The sequence below is a fragment of the Cannabis sativa genome, chromosome 5 (genome assembly GCF_029168945.1).
Source record: "Cannabis sativa cultivar Pink pepper isolate KNU-18-1 chromosome 5, ASM2916894v1, whole genome shotgun sequence".
NCBI classification, from domain to species: Eukaryota; Viridiplantae; Streptophyta; class Magnoliopsida; order Rosales; family Cannabaceae; genus Cannabis; species Cannabis sativa.
Genome location: NC_083605.1, coordinates 66,322,388 through 66,336,207, shown reverse-complemented (window position 1 = coordinate 66,336,207; position 13,820 = coordinate 66,322,388). Strand labels below are relative to the sequence as shown.

Below are 13,820 nucleotides of genomic sequence, written 5' to 3'. Positions count from 1 at the left end.
ACCTTATACCAAAAATTATGTACTTGTCTTCCGATAAAGTCACTTCCGATAAAATCCTAACAACCAAGTTTAAGAGAAATTAAAATCAAATATTATCCTAATTTTACTGAAATTTCGGCAGCATAACGACTATAATTGAACGTTTCCGAAAAATTCAAACCTATTAATAACAACAAAACACAATTCAAAACAATATGAAATAATCACAACAACATTTAGCAATATAAAAATTTACCACCCATTCGACTGCAGTACATGTATTCACAGAACCTACTTCACTAAGGATGAATATTGAAGATATTCAAACTCATCTAACATGAAAATTATTTCACCCATCGATCCGACGCATTACAATATATTACAGAACCTACTTCACTACGGATGAATATTTAAGATATTCAAACTCTACTAAGCATTCATAATTAATTTATAATAAAATTTAGTGAGTGTATACCTCGAGCTAACTAGAAACCGATCAATACCAAATAAGTCAGATCCTTGCAAATTGACCTCACAACCTACAACATAAAGAAATACTACAAAATTACAATTTTTTTTTTATTTAGCTACTTACTAGTTATATAATTTATGAGTATTTAGTTACTAACTAGTTAATTTATTACTAACTAGTTAAAAATACATGAATAGAATGAAAATTAGTAACTTGCTAAGTAGTTGTAATTAACTATACTAGCTACTAAAAAAAATAAAAACACATGAATAAAATTGAAAATAGAAAAAAATTGATACAAAATAGAGTTAATTTTTAAACTTTTGTTTCTAAACTAATTTTTTAGAAAACAATTTCTAAACTTTTATTTTAATACTCTCTTATCTCATTCCCATTCACAATATTTAACAAAACTATTTGTTTAAAATACTCAATATATACATATACAATATATAAAATACTCTCTTATTTATCTCATTTCTCATTCACAATATATACACACACAATACATATTGAATACAACACAAAATACATACATATATACTCTCCTATATCACATTTTTCATTCACAATATATATACACACAATACATTTCTCATTCACAATATATACACACAATACATATTTAATAATATAGAAAAACCCTAAAAAAAATTTATAAAATAAAAAATAAAGCAATGTACAGTACTAAAATTAGTAGAAATTAGATTTATACCTTAATAGACGTTGAAATACAATGTTTTCTCCACTAAAAACGGTGGCCGGAGGTATAACCACCACCACCACTACCTCTACCTTCGGTTTACCCTAAAAAATGAGGGAAAATGTGATCTTTTCAGGTATATAGTTTTAGGTATGAAAAATAGAAGATTTAGAAACAAAAATGAGCTAAAATGGTGAAAAAATGGTGAAATGGGGGTGGTTTTTCGTGGTGGTTGGCGGAGAGGGTTTGGGGTTCTCTGGTTTGGGGGTTTCTGGGTTGGCTGGTCGAATGAGGAAGATGATGGGCTGGGCTAGGGTTATAAACCCTCTAGGCGTCGGTTTTTTTAGAAATAACCGACGCCATAGGGGGGACACCCTTTGGCGTCGGTTATTTTGAAAAAACCGACGCCATAGGTAGTGTCAAAATCCCTTCCAAAAAATTCCAACCCTATGACGTCGGTTCTTTAATATTTGCTGAAAAAAAGTGCCTCTAAAATCTTGGTTTGTAGTAGTGCATGCATGTCGTATATGAATTTTTAATATTTTCATATTTTGTGATCAGTAATAGTGTACTCGAAGATTTGGCCATTAGTGTCACTTTATAGTTTGGTATCTTAGAATTATTGGAGCAAAATTTTATGGACATTTAGAATGTCTAGTTTGCGTGGGGTGATGAGTTTTGAACATTTTATTCCGAATTGTTAAAGTTACTTAAGAAGGAAAAAATGAGTATTTTTGGTCTTCTAACCTTAAATTTGAATTTATCTACTTAGTAGAAATTTTAGAAGATTAAGCTAAGTCTTTTAAATTTGAATTTTAATTAGAATAAAAACAAGAATTTAAGATAATTACAATAAAAAGAAGAAGAAGCAAACAACCACTCACCTCACCCATCTCTTACTCTCTCTTGGTTCTTGAAACCCAAGGAAACTCCAACCATCTTTCAAAGTTTTCAAACCAATTCAACAAGGTTTTGGTTATAGTAGTGGTAGTATAAATTGCAAGGAAGATGGAAGGGTCATTAATTGTTGAGCAACAGTTTTTATTTAGATTGGCCATTACACTTGATTGTGGAATTAAGGTAAAGACAAGGCAAAGACCGAGCAACAATGATTTTAGAGCTAGATGAGAATTGTACATGTGAAGATTCGGTTTGACCGAATCCAACCGAGTGTATATATATAATAAATAATTAAATAATATATATATGTATTTAAAAAAAAATTCAAAACAAAAGAAACAGTAGCAGACACCCCCATTAATCGTCTCTCTCTCTCTGTCTCTGTCTATCTATCTATCTTTCTCTTCTTCTCTCTCCAAAATACGAAAAAGATAACCCACAAACCACCATAACCACCACACTCCGGTGACCCACCTCCGGCCTCTGACCAGCCCCACGCACCGGACAAATCAGAAGCCCAAGTGCCGGCGACCTCACCCCCAAGCGGCACCGCTTCTCTCGCCGCCGTTAGCTCGGGATCGCAAGTCAAAGTTTGGGGTTTCAAACTTTTGAACGAATTTTCCGGTCACCTCCGGCGTCCGTTTGACGAGACGTTTTCACCACTAAACTCAGCTCGTCGAGGAGAACAACCTACACTAAACTATTTTTCTCAGTTCGCTACTTTTTTCCGGTGACATTTTTGTAGCTCCGCCCCTTTCCGACGACTTTCCGGTGACATCATGTACCGTTTTGAAAAACGGTTGGCATGGATGTGATTTACTCGTCGAGGTAGTCGTTTTGATATACACTACTCCTATTTTCGGCGACATTTCCAGTACACCAATTTTTACCGCCACCGATTGTTAATGTGCACCGCTTAGGTGAGGTTTCGGAACCCCAAATTTTAAATATAGTCATATTATATGTCGCTGGAGTTGATTTTGAATGTAGAATGCGATGATGATAATTATTTAATCATTTGATGGTATATGTGAGAGTAATATGTAAGATTGGACTAAACAATTGGAGCTCGGGACTTGAGAGCTTAAGATTATCTTTTGGATAAAGTTTAACGACTCGGGAGAGGTAGGGACTCAACTTGATTATATTGGACTTGATTTTTATATGTGTTGTATAACATTAGACATATTCCAATGTTTATGATTTACAAAATTGTTTGAAAAATTGAAAACTTAATCTCCATATTTTTCTAGACTGTTGTGGGGCACTAAGTGCCAAATATATTTTTGTGTGTAAATATTTATGCAGGTTATGATTTTTGGGTTTATTCAACAGCTGTTATGCTGCCGAATTTTCTAGAAAATAAAAGGGGATATGTACTTTGTTATGATTATTATTTGCCTGCTTTGGTTATACCTATGAGAGCCATGTTGATCATGTTCGGTGCATATTGTTGTTTCACGACCTAGTCTCTGTGTCATCATAGGTAGATCAGGTGTGCACTCACCTGTAGGTGAAAGACCTAGAATCTGTACAGGGAGTGAATTAAATCTGAGCCCCAGTATTATGGTGGATATCAGATGCGACTACCCAATTTTGGATGTCGTTTTCTATGATTGGTATTGAGAGCTAGGGGTCTAGTGGACGGTGTGATATGCATTTGACGTTTGATTTGTGATTATTTGTGGTCTCTCTACTTTGTTTATACATTTTGATACTGGTGATGAGATATTTTATTTGTACAAAGCTAACCATGCAGGAATTTTATTAAACCAAGGGTCCTTTGATATTAGTTGTTTTCCTACTGGGCTTTATAAGCTCACCCCCTATTTTCTCCCATTCCAGGAACTCATTTTGATGCTAGTGGATGAGGATGGCACCGTTGGGAAAGGAAGTCGTTATTAGTTTAGTCTTATTTTACTCTTTAACCCTCTAATGAAATTGATTTTGTATTTAAGCTGAAATGAATGGTCTGGATGACTTAAATTAGCTATATACTAGTTAGAAATGAGAAATGGTAGATGCTAGGTATTATTTTGGTATTTTAGGGCTCGTTTGAAACGTCGTATTAGGTCGTATTGTATTGTATTGTATTATATTAAATTGGATTATGTATCATATTTTTATATAATACTATGTTAAACTTTAGTTTATACTAAAACATTATATATTTAAGTGTCTATAAAAGTTAATACCACTTATAGTTTTACATAAGAATATTGCATAAAATACAATTCAATATAATACAAAACAATATAATACGACCTAATACGGCGTTCCAAACGAGCCCTTATTGACTTATTTAGTCTATCTATTTAGTGATTACATAACTGTGGGAATATTATTGTTCTTTTATACTGATAAGTGGTCCTAATTTTGTTACTATTATTTTCTTATTAATATAGGAGTTAATCCACATCTTTTAAATTAGTATTTTGTAATATAAATAAAAAAATAATTTATAAGCTTTATCTTCCTACAAGGGTCAAAGTGTGACCTTTGACCACCCAAGTTATGAATATTATATATCTGCCACAGCCTAGGGCTCGGATCGTGACAATACATATTAAGGTGGTTAGACCTAGAGTGTTCAAACTTTAGGAATAATATGAGTTTGGTTTTATTAGTCATTGAGTGACACTTTTGTTACAGTATATTTTGTCATATTTTAAAATTAAATGAGATCCTGAAATTTGTAAACTTTATATTTTAGTTAAATAAGTAAAATTGTGTTATTATTAAAGGTTTTTGTTTAGCACTTTTTTTTAAAAAAATATTTTGGTTAGCGAAGGCTTTCATAATTAAGAAAAGCACTGTAATGTCCTTAAGTTAGTAGCCAATAGTTAGTGATTTCTTACAAACTTTACTAATATATATAGGGCTTTTTTCATAAATGTACAATAAAAATAAAATAATGACAAAAAATATGCAAAAAAAAATTATTTTAAAAATTTATACATTTTGAAAACTTATTACATGAAACCATACATTTTTAATATGTTTATTAAACCTCAAAATAAACAATTTCGTAAAATTAATTAAACGGTTTTATAAAAATAAACAAGTTAAATATTTTTTTATTAAAAGATAAATGTTTATTATCTATTTTAGTATGAATTATTATAATTTAATAAGATTTTTTTTAATAAAATACAATATCAAAATTATAAACATTAATGTATATAAATATAAATCAATACTTAAAATTACTAAAAATAAACATGACACGTAGAGTGATATAATAAACATATGTGAATATTATTATTTTGTTTATTAAAGTAGTATGTTTAATAAATAGAAAACAAAATAAACATATATATACAAAGTATTTTATATTATTAGTATGTTTATTATAATTGTAAACATAAAAATAGACATAGTCAATTTATACTATACTAAAATAAGTATATTTTCTTTCTATTGTTTCTATATACTGATTATTTTCTAATGAGTTAGTGAACAAGTTTTTTATTGAAGTATAATTCTTACATCAAAAAATAAATAAACAAACATAACTTTATAAATTCCAAAAATTATTTAATTAAAAAAAATAAACACGACACAATTAATAAACAAAGAAAAAGATAAAGATAAATAATTTTTTATGTATATATTATTTATTTTCTAAAAAATTACTAAAAAAATAAACATAACACACGTAGAGTGATATAATAAACTTATGTGAATATTATTATTTTGTTTATTAAATTAGTATGTTTAATTAATAGAAAATAAAATAAATACATATATAAAATATTTTATATTATTATTATGTTTATTATAATTGTAAACATAAAAATAAAGATAGCCAATAAACACATATATAAAATGTTTTATATTATTAATATGTTTATTATAATTGTAAACATAAAAATAAACCTAACCAATATTACCATATATATACTAATCAATAATTATTACCATATATATATATTATAATAAAAATTGATTTTTTTTTTTAATTATATATAAAAGTGTATGAGAAAATGATAATAAGTTTTTTTTGCACATATTTTGTAATTAATTAAAATAATGTATATAAAATTGTAAAATACCCATATATATTAGATTGTACCAATAATAATATTACATCTCACTCTTTAATATTTCTCATATATTAATTATTAATATATGTGATCAAAAGTAAATTTACTATAGCGTATATATATGTAAATTTACTATATATATATTTTTGATAAGGCTATATATATATTACCAATGAGTACCAAAAGATTTGATCAGAAATAGAATGATAGATCTCGATCGATGAGTACTACTTCTAATTAATGTAGTAAAAGTATGTTAATAGATGATAATGAAGACCAAAATTATAAAAGTAACCAGATGTTACAAATCCAATTTCCAATTGATAAAATAACAACGGTTTCGAAATTAAAACAAACTACTAGAGTTATTAATTAGCTCAAAAAACAAACTTGCATGTTCGATCAAACAGTACCACGATGACTACTAGCTAGCTAGCTTAATTAGGGTTGATCACTAGAGAGGAGGGCAAATGAAACCAGGAGGAGGAGTCTTTCCACAGGTGATTAAAGCTTGAAGAGCAAGAGGAATGAATATGTTTAGATTAAGAAGCTTAATCCTTATGGCAGTGCAAAGACAAATTGCCGCTTCAAGCTCAAGAAGTCCACCGAGTACAGGACAACAAGTATTCTCAACTGGGTCCCCCAAACCAATATGCACCAACCCACCAAGCACATCCACACAAAGTCCAAGCTTTAGGGCATCTATTGGACAAGTCTGTGACGTAGGCGGTGAAGGATTACTTCCACCGCTACCACCGCCACCTCCACCGCCACCAGGTGATGATGGAGGATTGTATGGCGGGTTACCGGGAGATGAAGGTGGTGGCATTATCACTGGAGGATTTATGATTGGTGGTGATATTATAACTGGTGACGGGATCACCGGTGAGGGTTTTGTATGAGGTGGTGATTTCGGATGACCGCCACCTCCTCCTCCACTACCTCCTTTCCCTCCTTTTCCTCCTTCACCTCCTTTCCCTCCCTTTCCTCCTTCACCTCCTTTACCTCCGCCTCCTCCTCCACCTCCGCCACCTCCACCTTTTCCACCGCCGCCCCCTCCTCCACCTCCTCCACCATGGTGCGGTGGGTTTTTCGGTTGGCCTGGGCGGTGGTAAGGTGGTTGAGGATGATGTGGATCTTGACAAGGAACACAAGCTTGAATTGGTGGTAATGATATCACCATAAAGATCAAGAAAATGAAAAAGATGGCAGGGAGCTGCTTAATGGAACCCATGATTTTTTTTCTTTTTTCTTTTTAGGGTTTATATTTGTAGCACTAGTTAATCGATTGAGAAGATCGATCTAGTGATTGGGGTAGGGTTTTGGATGGGGTTTTATAAGTTGAGTGTAGGGGTTGAATGGTTTATATATAGCTAGCTATAAGGTTATAAAAATAGCAACCCGTGATTAGTACTCTGCCTAGTAATTAATAGCAGTATGTAAGATATGTATTGTTCCATTGCGAAATTAAATAGAGATTTTGGATTGTTGTTGGTCATTTGCATACTTCAATATGCAAATCCGTGACTACTGCTTCTGTAAGAAAATCTCTTCGATGATATATATATATATATAAATATATACATTGTAAATCTCCATATAAATTATATATATATTTACATATTTCCGTGCGAAACAAACCCTTTCAATATGTGATCCGTGAGTGATTCAGTTTCACATATTTCCATGCCAAAAATGTGACAGTCATACTTTATAATGAACTTGATACATACAGACAAAATTCATCACTTATAGTACACAGTATGTAAATTTATATAAAAGGGTTGTTGAATGGCGTGGTCATCAGCACAGTACAATAATTATTTTTATCATGATATAGGTAATTAAATTGTAGAAATGCATTGTAGCTAAACTAAACAATATCATGAGATCGATGATTTGAAGAACACTACGTACTGAGAACGTGCGCCATTATTTCTAAGCTCATTATTTTCTTATCATACTCTCTCTCTCTTCACTATTGAGGAGAAATAAGGGCTCCATTTCACGAAGCAAACATGTGAACTCCTGCTTCTTCTTTTATTGTACGTGGCCACTAGCTGGATTGTGATAGTGAAGTACTTGATTTTTTTTTTTTTATTTGATGCATGTCCAGTTTTTATTTTCAACGTTTTATTACTATTCGCTTACAGTAGCTATTAAAATAACCTAGTTATAATTACATTAGAATCCAATATAATATTGGGGACTAATTTCTTCATTTCCTTTCAAAATTAGATTACACATAACAGTGTAACCAACTAGCCTATATATAAAGATATATATTAATGATGATAGTGAACAAAGTGTCTAATATATAAGTACTAGAGTATAGTTGTCACTTCTTTACGAAAAAGAAAAAACTGTCGAGTGCCAACTCATATATTCTATTAACATATATATATGGACAGGAAGTAATGGAGTGTTACTTTCAAAATAACATCTTATTATTGGCAGAGACACCCATAAACCTTTTTTTTCCTTAATTATGAATATTGCATTTTCTTCTCTCTGGATTCTAGCTAGCACGTATAATTTTCTAGCGATATAGTGTGTGGGCTTCATGTAGGCCATGACCATGGGGCACCATGTATATGTGACCCTGTTGCTTCAACATTATCTGCAAAAACTTTTTAGTCATTGTCGTACCTAGGTAGTGTGATAGATACTACTACTTTATTTGATCCTTATACATATTTATATAAATATAGGTAGTACCCTGCCTTTTTCAGTGGCCTCCATCTTTTTTCTAATTTATAATACTGTAATTTAGGACAATTACATTAGATGATATAATTATATCTAGATAACCAGTTGAGGCTAGCTCAAGTGGCCATAGGTAGGTGTGTGTGTCTTGGAGGTCTTAGGTTCGAGTCCCAAATAAAATATGATTGTAATATATAAACGCTTAAATAAAAAAAAAATATAATTATATCTATATATTCTGTATATATATTACTTGATAATATATAGAACAGTTGAAACGTTCGGAATTACACATCCACCACCTATGCTTATATTTATGTGTATAAAATTATTTATATGTCCGATTGATATATCATATATGATATCGTCATATGGTATTGATCATTTTCATTTATGGATATTAATTATAAGTGACTTTTATATATACAAAAATACATGTGTGTCGTAACTTGTAGTAAAATTGATATTATATATCTCTGGTTGTGGAAATATTGGAAGTTTAGCAATGAACGTTGATCGAGGCATGTAAAATATGGCCCTTGATCTATAGGTCCCACGGGAGCTGCTACTCATGTTCTGTGCATAGTTGTTTTTCATTGGGATTGAATTCAAAAATATTTCATATATAGTTTACATTGTTGTTGAGACTGCTATTGAAAATAAAGGAAAAATGATATTATCAAATAAAATTTTTGGGTTGAATTGTCGCTCTCTTTAAGACGTTTGTGGCACTGTCGAGAAATGTGTAACAGTCGGAAATTTCCGATCAACCCCAAGATAAAACAACACAGTCATAAACTGTATCGAATCCCTAATGCACTGTAGAAAACCGTCAAATACACCCTCACAATATGATATCGCAGATGAAATTTTTTGTAGTGAAAACGGTGTCAGTTTTTTCTTTATAAAAAGATGTGTTCCTCCAATCAGTTCAATCGTATTATATAGATGAATGGATTGAGAAAATATAACGGGAAGAAGAATATTTTCTAAATTATGGAGGAGGTTGTTACGGAACGTGTCCCATAAAACTAATATAATTAAGTATTAAGATTTAATTAAACACGTTGCCAAATAAATAAAACAATAAAATAAAAAATAATTCTTTTACTAAATAAATTTTCTGTTCAAAATAAGGTATCAAACCAAACTGGCCAACTCGGGTCGGCACGGTCTTTCTGACACAAATGGACAGTGCGCGCGTGTGGTGAATCAAGTGTGTGTGTGTCTTCACCAATTCGTACAAAAATGGATACCCCTTGGGTCCCTATCCCAAGTGCCAATTTCACTTTATATATACCCTTGTAAACAAGGGCTGATATCCCATGGGACTTTGTCTTTTCACACATACTAGGACACTCTTATTTTGTCAAAATTTATTAACTTTGTGAAAAAGTTCCACAATCCCCCACTAGAATTTTTAAAACATATTTCAATCTAACAGTATCATTTAACAATAAGATTGAGCATAAACAAATGTACTCTTCGACTTGAATCTCTGCGTGGTAAATACGATTTAGATTTTACTAGAGTGACCCATAGCCTTTAACTCTATCTCTAACATCGTATAATGCAACAACCTTTTCAAGGGTGTATAGTCAAAAGCCTGTTCGTTGATGGCAATGCACGTCTATCCTAGTATAGTGAATGCTCTAAAAATTTTGCCAAAATTTAATAGGAAGCGGTCCCACTCCCACATTTACATATAGAACTCATTAAGAGCTTCTATTAACTCAATCTTAAATCGCTTCACGAATTCATGCTTCTCTCTTTTCAAATAATTATAGCATGATCTCAATTTTATCACTTCATAACTTGTTATTATCTCATGCTTTACACTAGGTCTACTAGTAAACCGGCCTGGATAATAGTCTCACGACATAGATAATGTCGAGTTTAGTACAATTAGTGGTATACTAAAGACTGCCAATGATACTCCCATATTCGGATTGTCTTATACCATCACCAATGTTCTTAAATAATTTTACACTGGGATCATAGTATATATGCAAATTTACAATTAAAGTAATTATATCTCTTTAAGATCTTCTCAATGTATTGAGATTGATCCAAAAAAATTCTCTTTTCAGACCTAGTGATCTCCATACAAAGAATCACATTCACTTCACCTTGTAAAACTGATACGACTAAGTATTCAATTATAATTAAACATGTTTCCAAATAAATAAAATAATAAAAAAATTATTTTATTAAATAAATTTTTTGTAAAAAATAAAGTGTCACACCACACAAGCCAACTCGAGCCAGCACGTACGGTCTGTCGGATAGACGGCGTGTGCAAGTATGTTGTGGGTCAAGTGTGTGTGTCCTCACTCATTTGCTCAAAACTAGATAACTCTCGGGGCTCTATTCCAAGTGCAAAAGTTTGCACTTTATATACCCTTGTAAATAACGGCTCATATTCCATGTGAGACTCTTTCTATTTTACACACACTAGGATATTCTCTCATTTTGTCAAAACTTATTAACTATGTGAAAAAGTTCTAATAATTTACACTACTTTTCTCATAATAATACTGTGAAGTGTGATGCTACTATGTCGTTTCTTGGATATTGAATTCCATTTCTAATATTATGTATATGGTAATATTATTTTTGATGTAGAACTTATTAGATGTTGTTGGTGATCATTCTTGTGCTATGCTATTTTATCAGTTGGGAGTGGTGTAGTCCATACACTAGTAAATTCTATTATAATTTCGTTAGGGGAACACGTTTTTTTTTTTATATATATATTGTAGAAGGGATATTCAAACTTAGGACCTCCTCTTTGTGAGGAGAGGTGTGAAACCACCATGTTGAGAGAATGTATTTAAGTATATGCTTGCCAACACTTTTTTAAATATTTATCCTATAACAATTGATATTTATTTTTTAATGAAATGTGCAATCTTTTCCATTAAAGGCTCGTTTGGAACGCCGTATTAGGTCGTATTGTATTGTATTGTATTATATTGAATTGTATTTTATACAATATTTTTATGTAAAACTATATGTGGTATTAACTTTTATGGACACCTAAATATATAATATTTTAGTATAAATTAAAGTTTAACATAGTATTATATAAAAATATGACATATAATCCAATTCAATATAATACAATACAATACAATACGACCTAATACGGCGTTCCAAACGAGCCCTAAAAGAAAAAAAAAATAGCATTCAATTTATACATAATGGTAAAGAGAAAAAAACAATTCACACAGCTAGTCAGAAAATAATTAATAATATTTTTTTCACTTATTAAAATATTATATCTTTACAATTACAAGTTGTAATAATTGATATAAAATAAATTATAAAATATATAATATATAATAATAAAAATTATTGTATTTAAATATATATATATTTATATAAAGAGAGAAGGATTTTAAACTGATGATATCTAGAAAAAGTATAATATTACTAAATTATGCAATTGCATACTTAAATAAAATTTAATTTCAGCAAATATATTTTTTGTGATTAATTTTAATCACAGAATTTTACTTTTTTTGTCATAATTAATTTTTTTTATAAATAAGGAAAGTTGTATTACTGTCCGAATTTTTTTTTTACAACATGTACAATTTTAGGCAAAATCTACATGATTATGCCCATATCCTTTAACAAATTAATATCCTCTATACAAGCTATCTCTCTTATAAAATGAGCCTCAAATAAATTTCGACTGATTGCAGAGAAGTGGTAAACTCTATTCCTCAGGTGGTTTCGGATGAGCAGAATAATTGTCTCCTATTGCCGATTACAGAAGAAGAAGTAAAAAAGGCTCTGTTTCAAATGCACCCGGATAAATCACCTGGCCCCGATGGTATGACCCCGGGATTTTTTCAAAAGTTCTGGCATGTGGTGAGTAGTGATGTTATCAACCAAGTTAAAGCTTTCATTGATTCAGGATCCTTTTGTACTGAGTTAAATGAAACTAACATTGTGCTTGTTCCTAAAAAGAAACATCCTGAGTCTATGAGTGACCTCAGACCGATCTCGCTTTGCAATGTCTTATATAAGGTAATTTCTAAAGTTCTAGCAAATAAAATTAAAGGAATTTTACCTTCGGTCGTATCTGAAAATCAAAGTGCGTTCTTGTCGGGTAGATTAATTTCTGATAACATCATGATCTCGTTTGAGATAATGCACTATCTTAAACGAAAGAGGATGGGAAAGGAGGGGTATATGGCTCTAAAACTTGATCTCAGTAAGGCATACGATAGAGTGGAGTGGGTTTTTCGTGAACAAATGATGCTACATATGGGATTCAATCAGAAAATTGTTTCATTGATAATGCATTGTGTTTCCACGGTTAAGTATAGGATTACTCATGGTAGTCATGTAAAGGGGCCGATTACACCAAGTAGAGAGATTCGTCAAGGTGACCCATTGTCGCCTTATCTCTTTCTCATTTGTGTCGAGGGATTCTCTTCATTAGTCAATCGATTTGTGCAAAAAAGGTGGATAACTTGTTGTCGTGTGGCTAGAGGAGCTCCTATTATATCGCATATGTTGTTTGCAGATGATAGCTATGTTTATTGCAAAGCTAATAACTTCGAAGCTACCAATGTGCTTAACCTACTTGCTAGCTATGAACAAGCTTCTGGACAGAAAGTCAATCTCAATAAGTCATCTGTGTTCTTCAGCAACAACACCAATGTAGTAGTCCGTGATCAAGTTTGTAGGCTTTTGGGTATGGTAGCAGCTTCCGAACACAGCACTTATCTTGGTCTACCGTGCACTATGGGGAGAAGTAAGAATGCCATCCTGGGATTCCTGAAGGAAAAAAATGAAAAAGAAAATCAATGGATGGGAAACTAGATTCCTTTCAAAAGCTGGGAAAGAGATTTTATTGAAGTCTGTTGCCCAAGCTTTGCCTAGTTTTGCTATGAGTGTATTTCTTCTTACAAAAGAAATTTTCTCTCATCTTGAAGGATTAATGTAGAAAATCTGGTGAAAATCTCAATCTAACTCTAGTACAAAGGGAGTGAGTTGG

At 31.4% G+C, this 13,820-nt stretch overlaps 1 protein-coding gene and 1 long non-coding RNA gene across 2 annotated transcripts; both read right to left on the bottom strand.

Moving 5' to 3' along the window:
- Nucleotides 1-1,472, bottom strand: LOC133037674 (uncharacterized). Its single transcript, XR_009687729.1, has 3 exons — nt 1,167-1,472; nt 455-518; nt 1-56 (listed from the first exon to the last, which is right to left on the bottom strand). It is a non-coding gene; the product is annotated as an uncharacterized LOC133037674 (long non-coding RNA).
- Nucleotides 1,473-6,382: 4,910 nt separating this feature from the next.
- On the bottom strand, nt 6,383-7,648 carry LOC115716291 (36.4 kDa proline-rich protein). Its single transcript, XM_030645053.2, has one exon. The coding sequence runs from the start codon at nt 7,332-7,334 to the stop codon at nt 6,555-6,557; it is 780 nt and encodes a 259-aa protein (XP_030500913.2). The 5' UTR covers nt 7,335-7,648; the 3' UTR covers nt 6,383-6,554.
- Nucleotides 7,649-13,820: the final 6,172 nt, after the last annotated feature.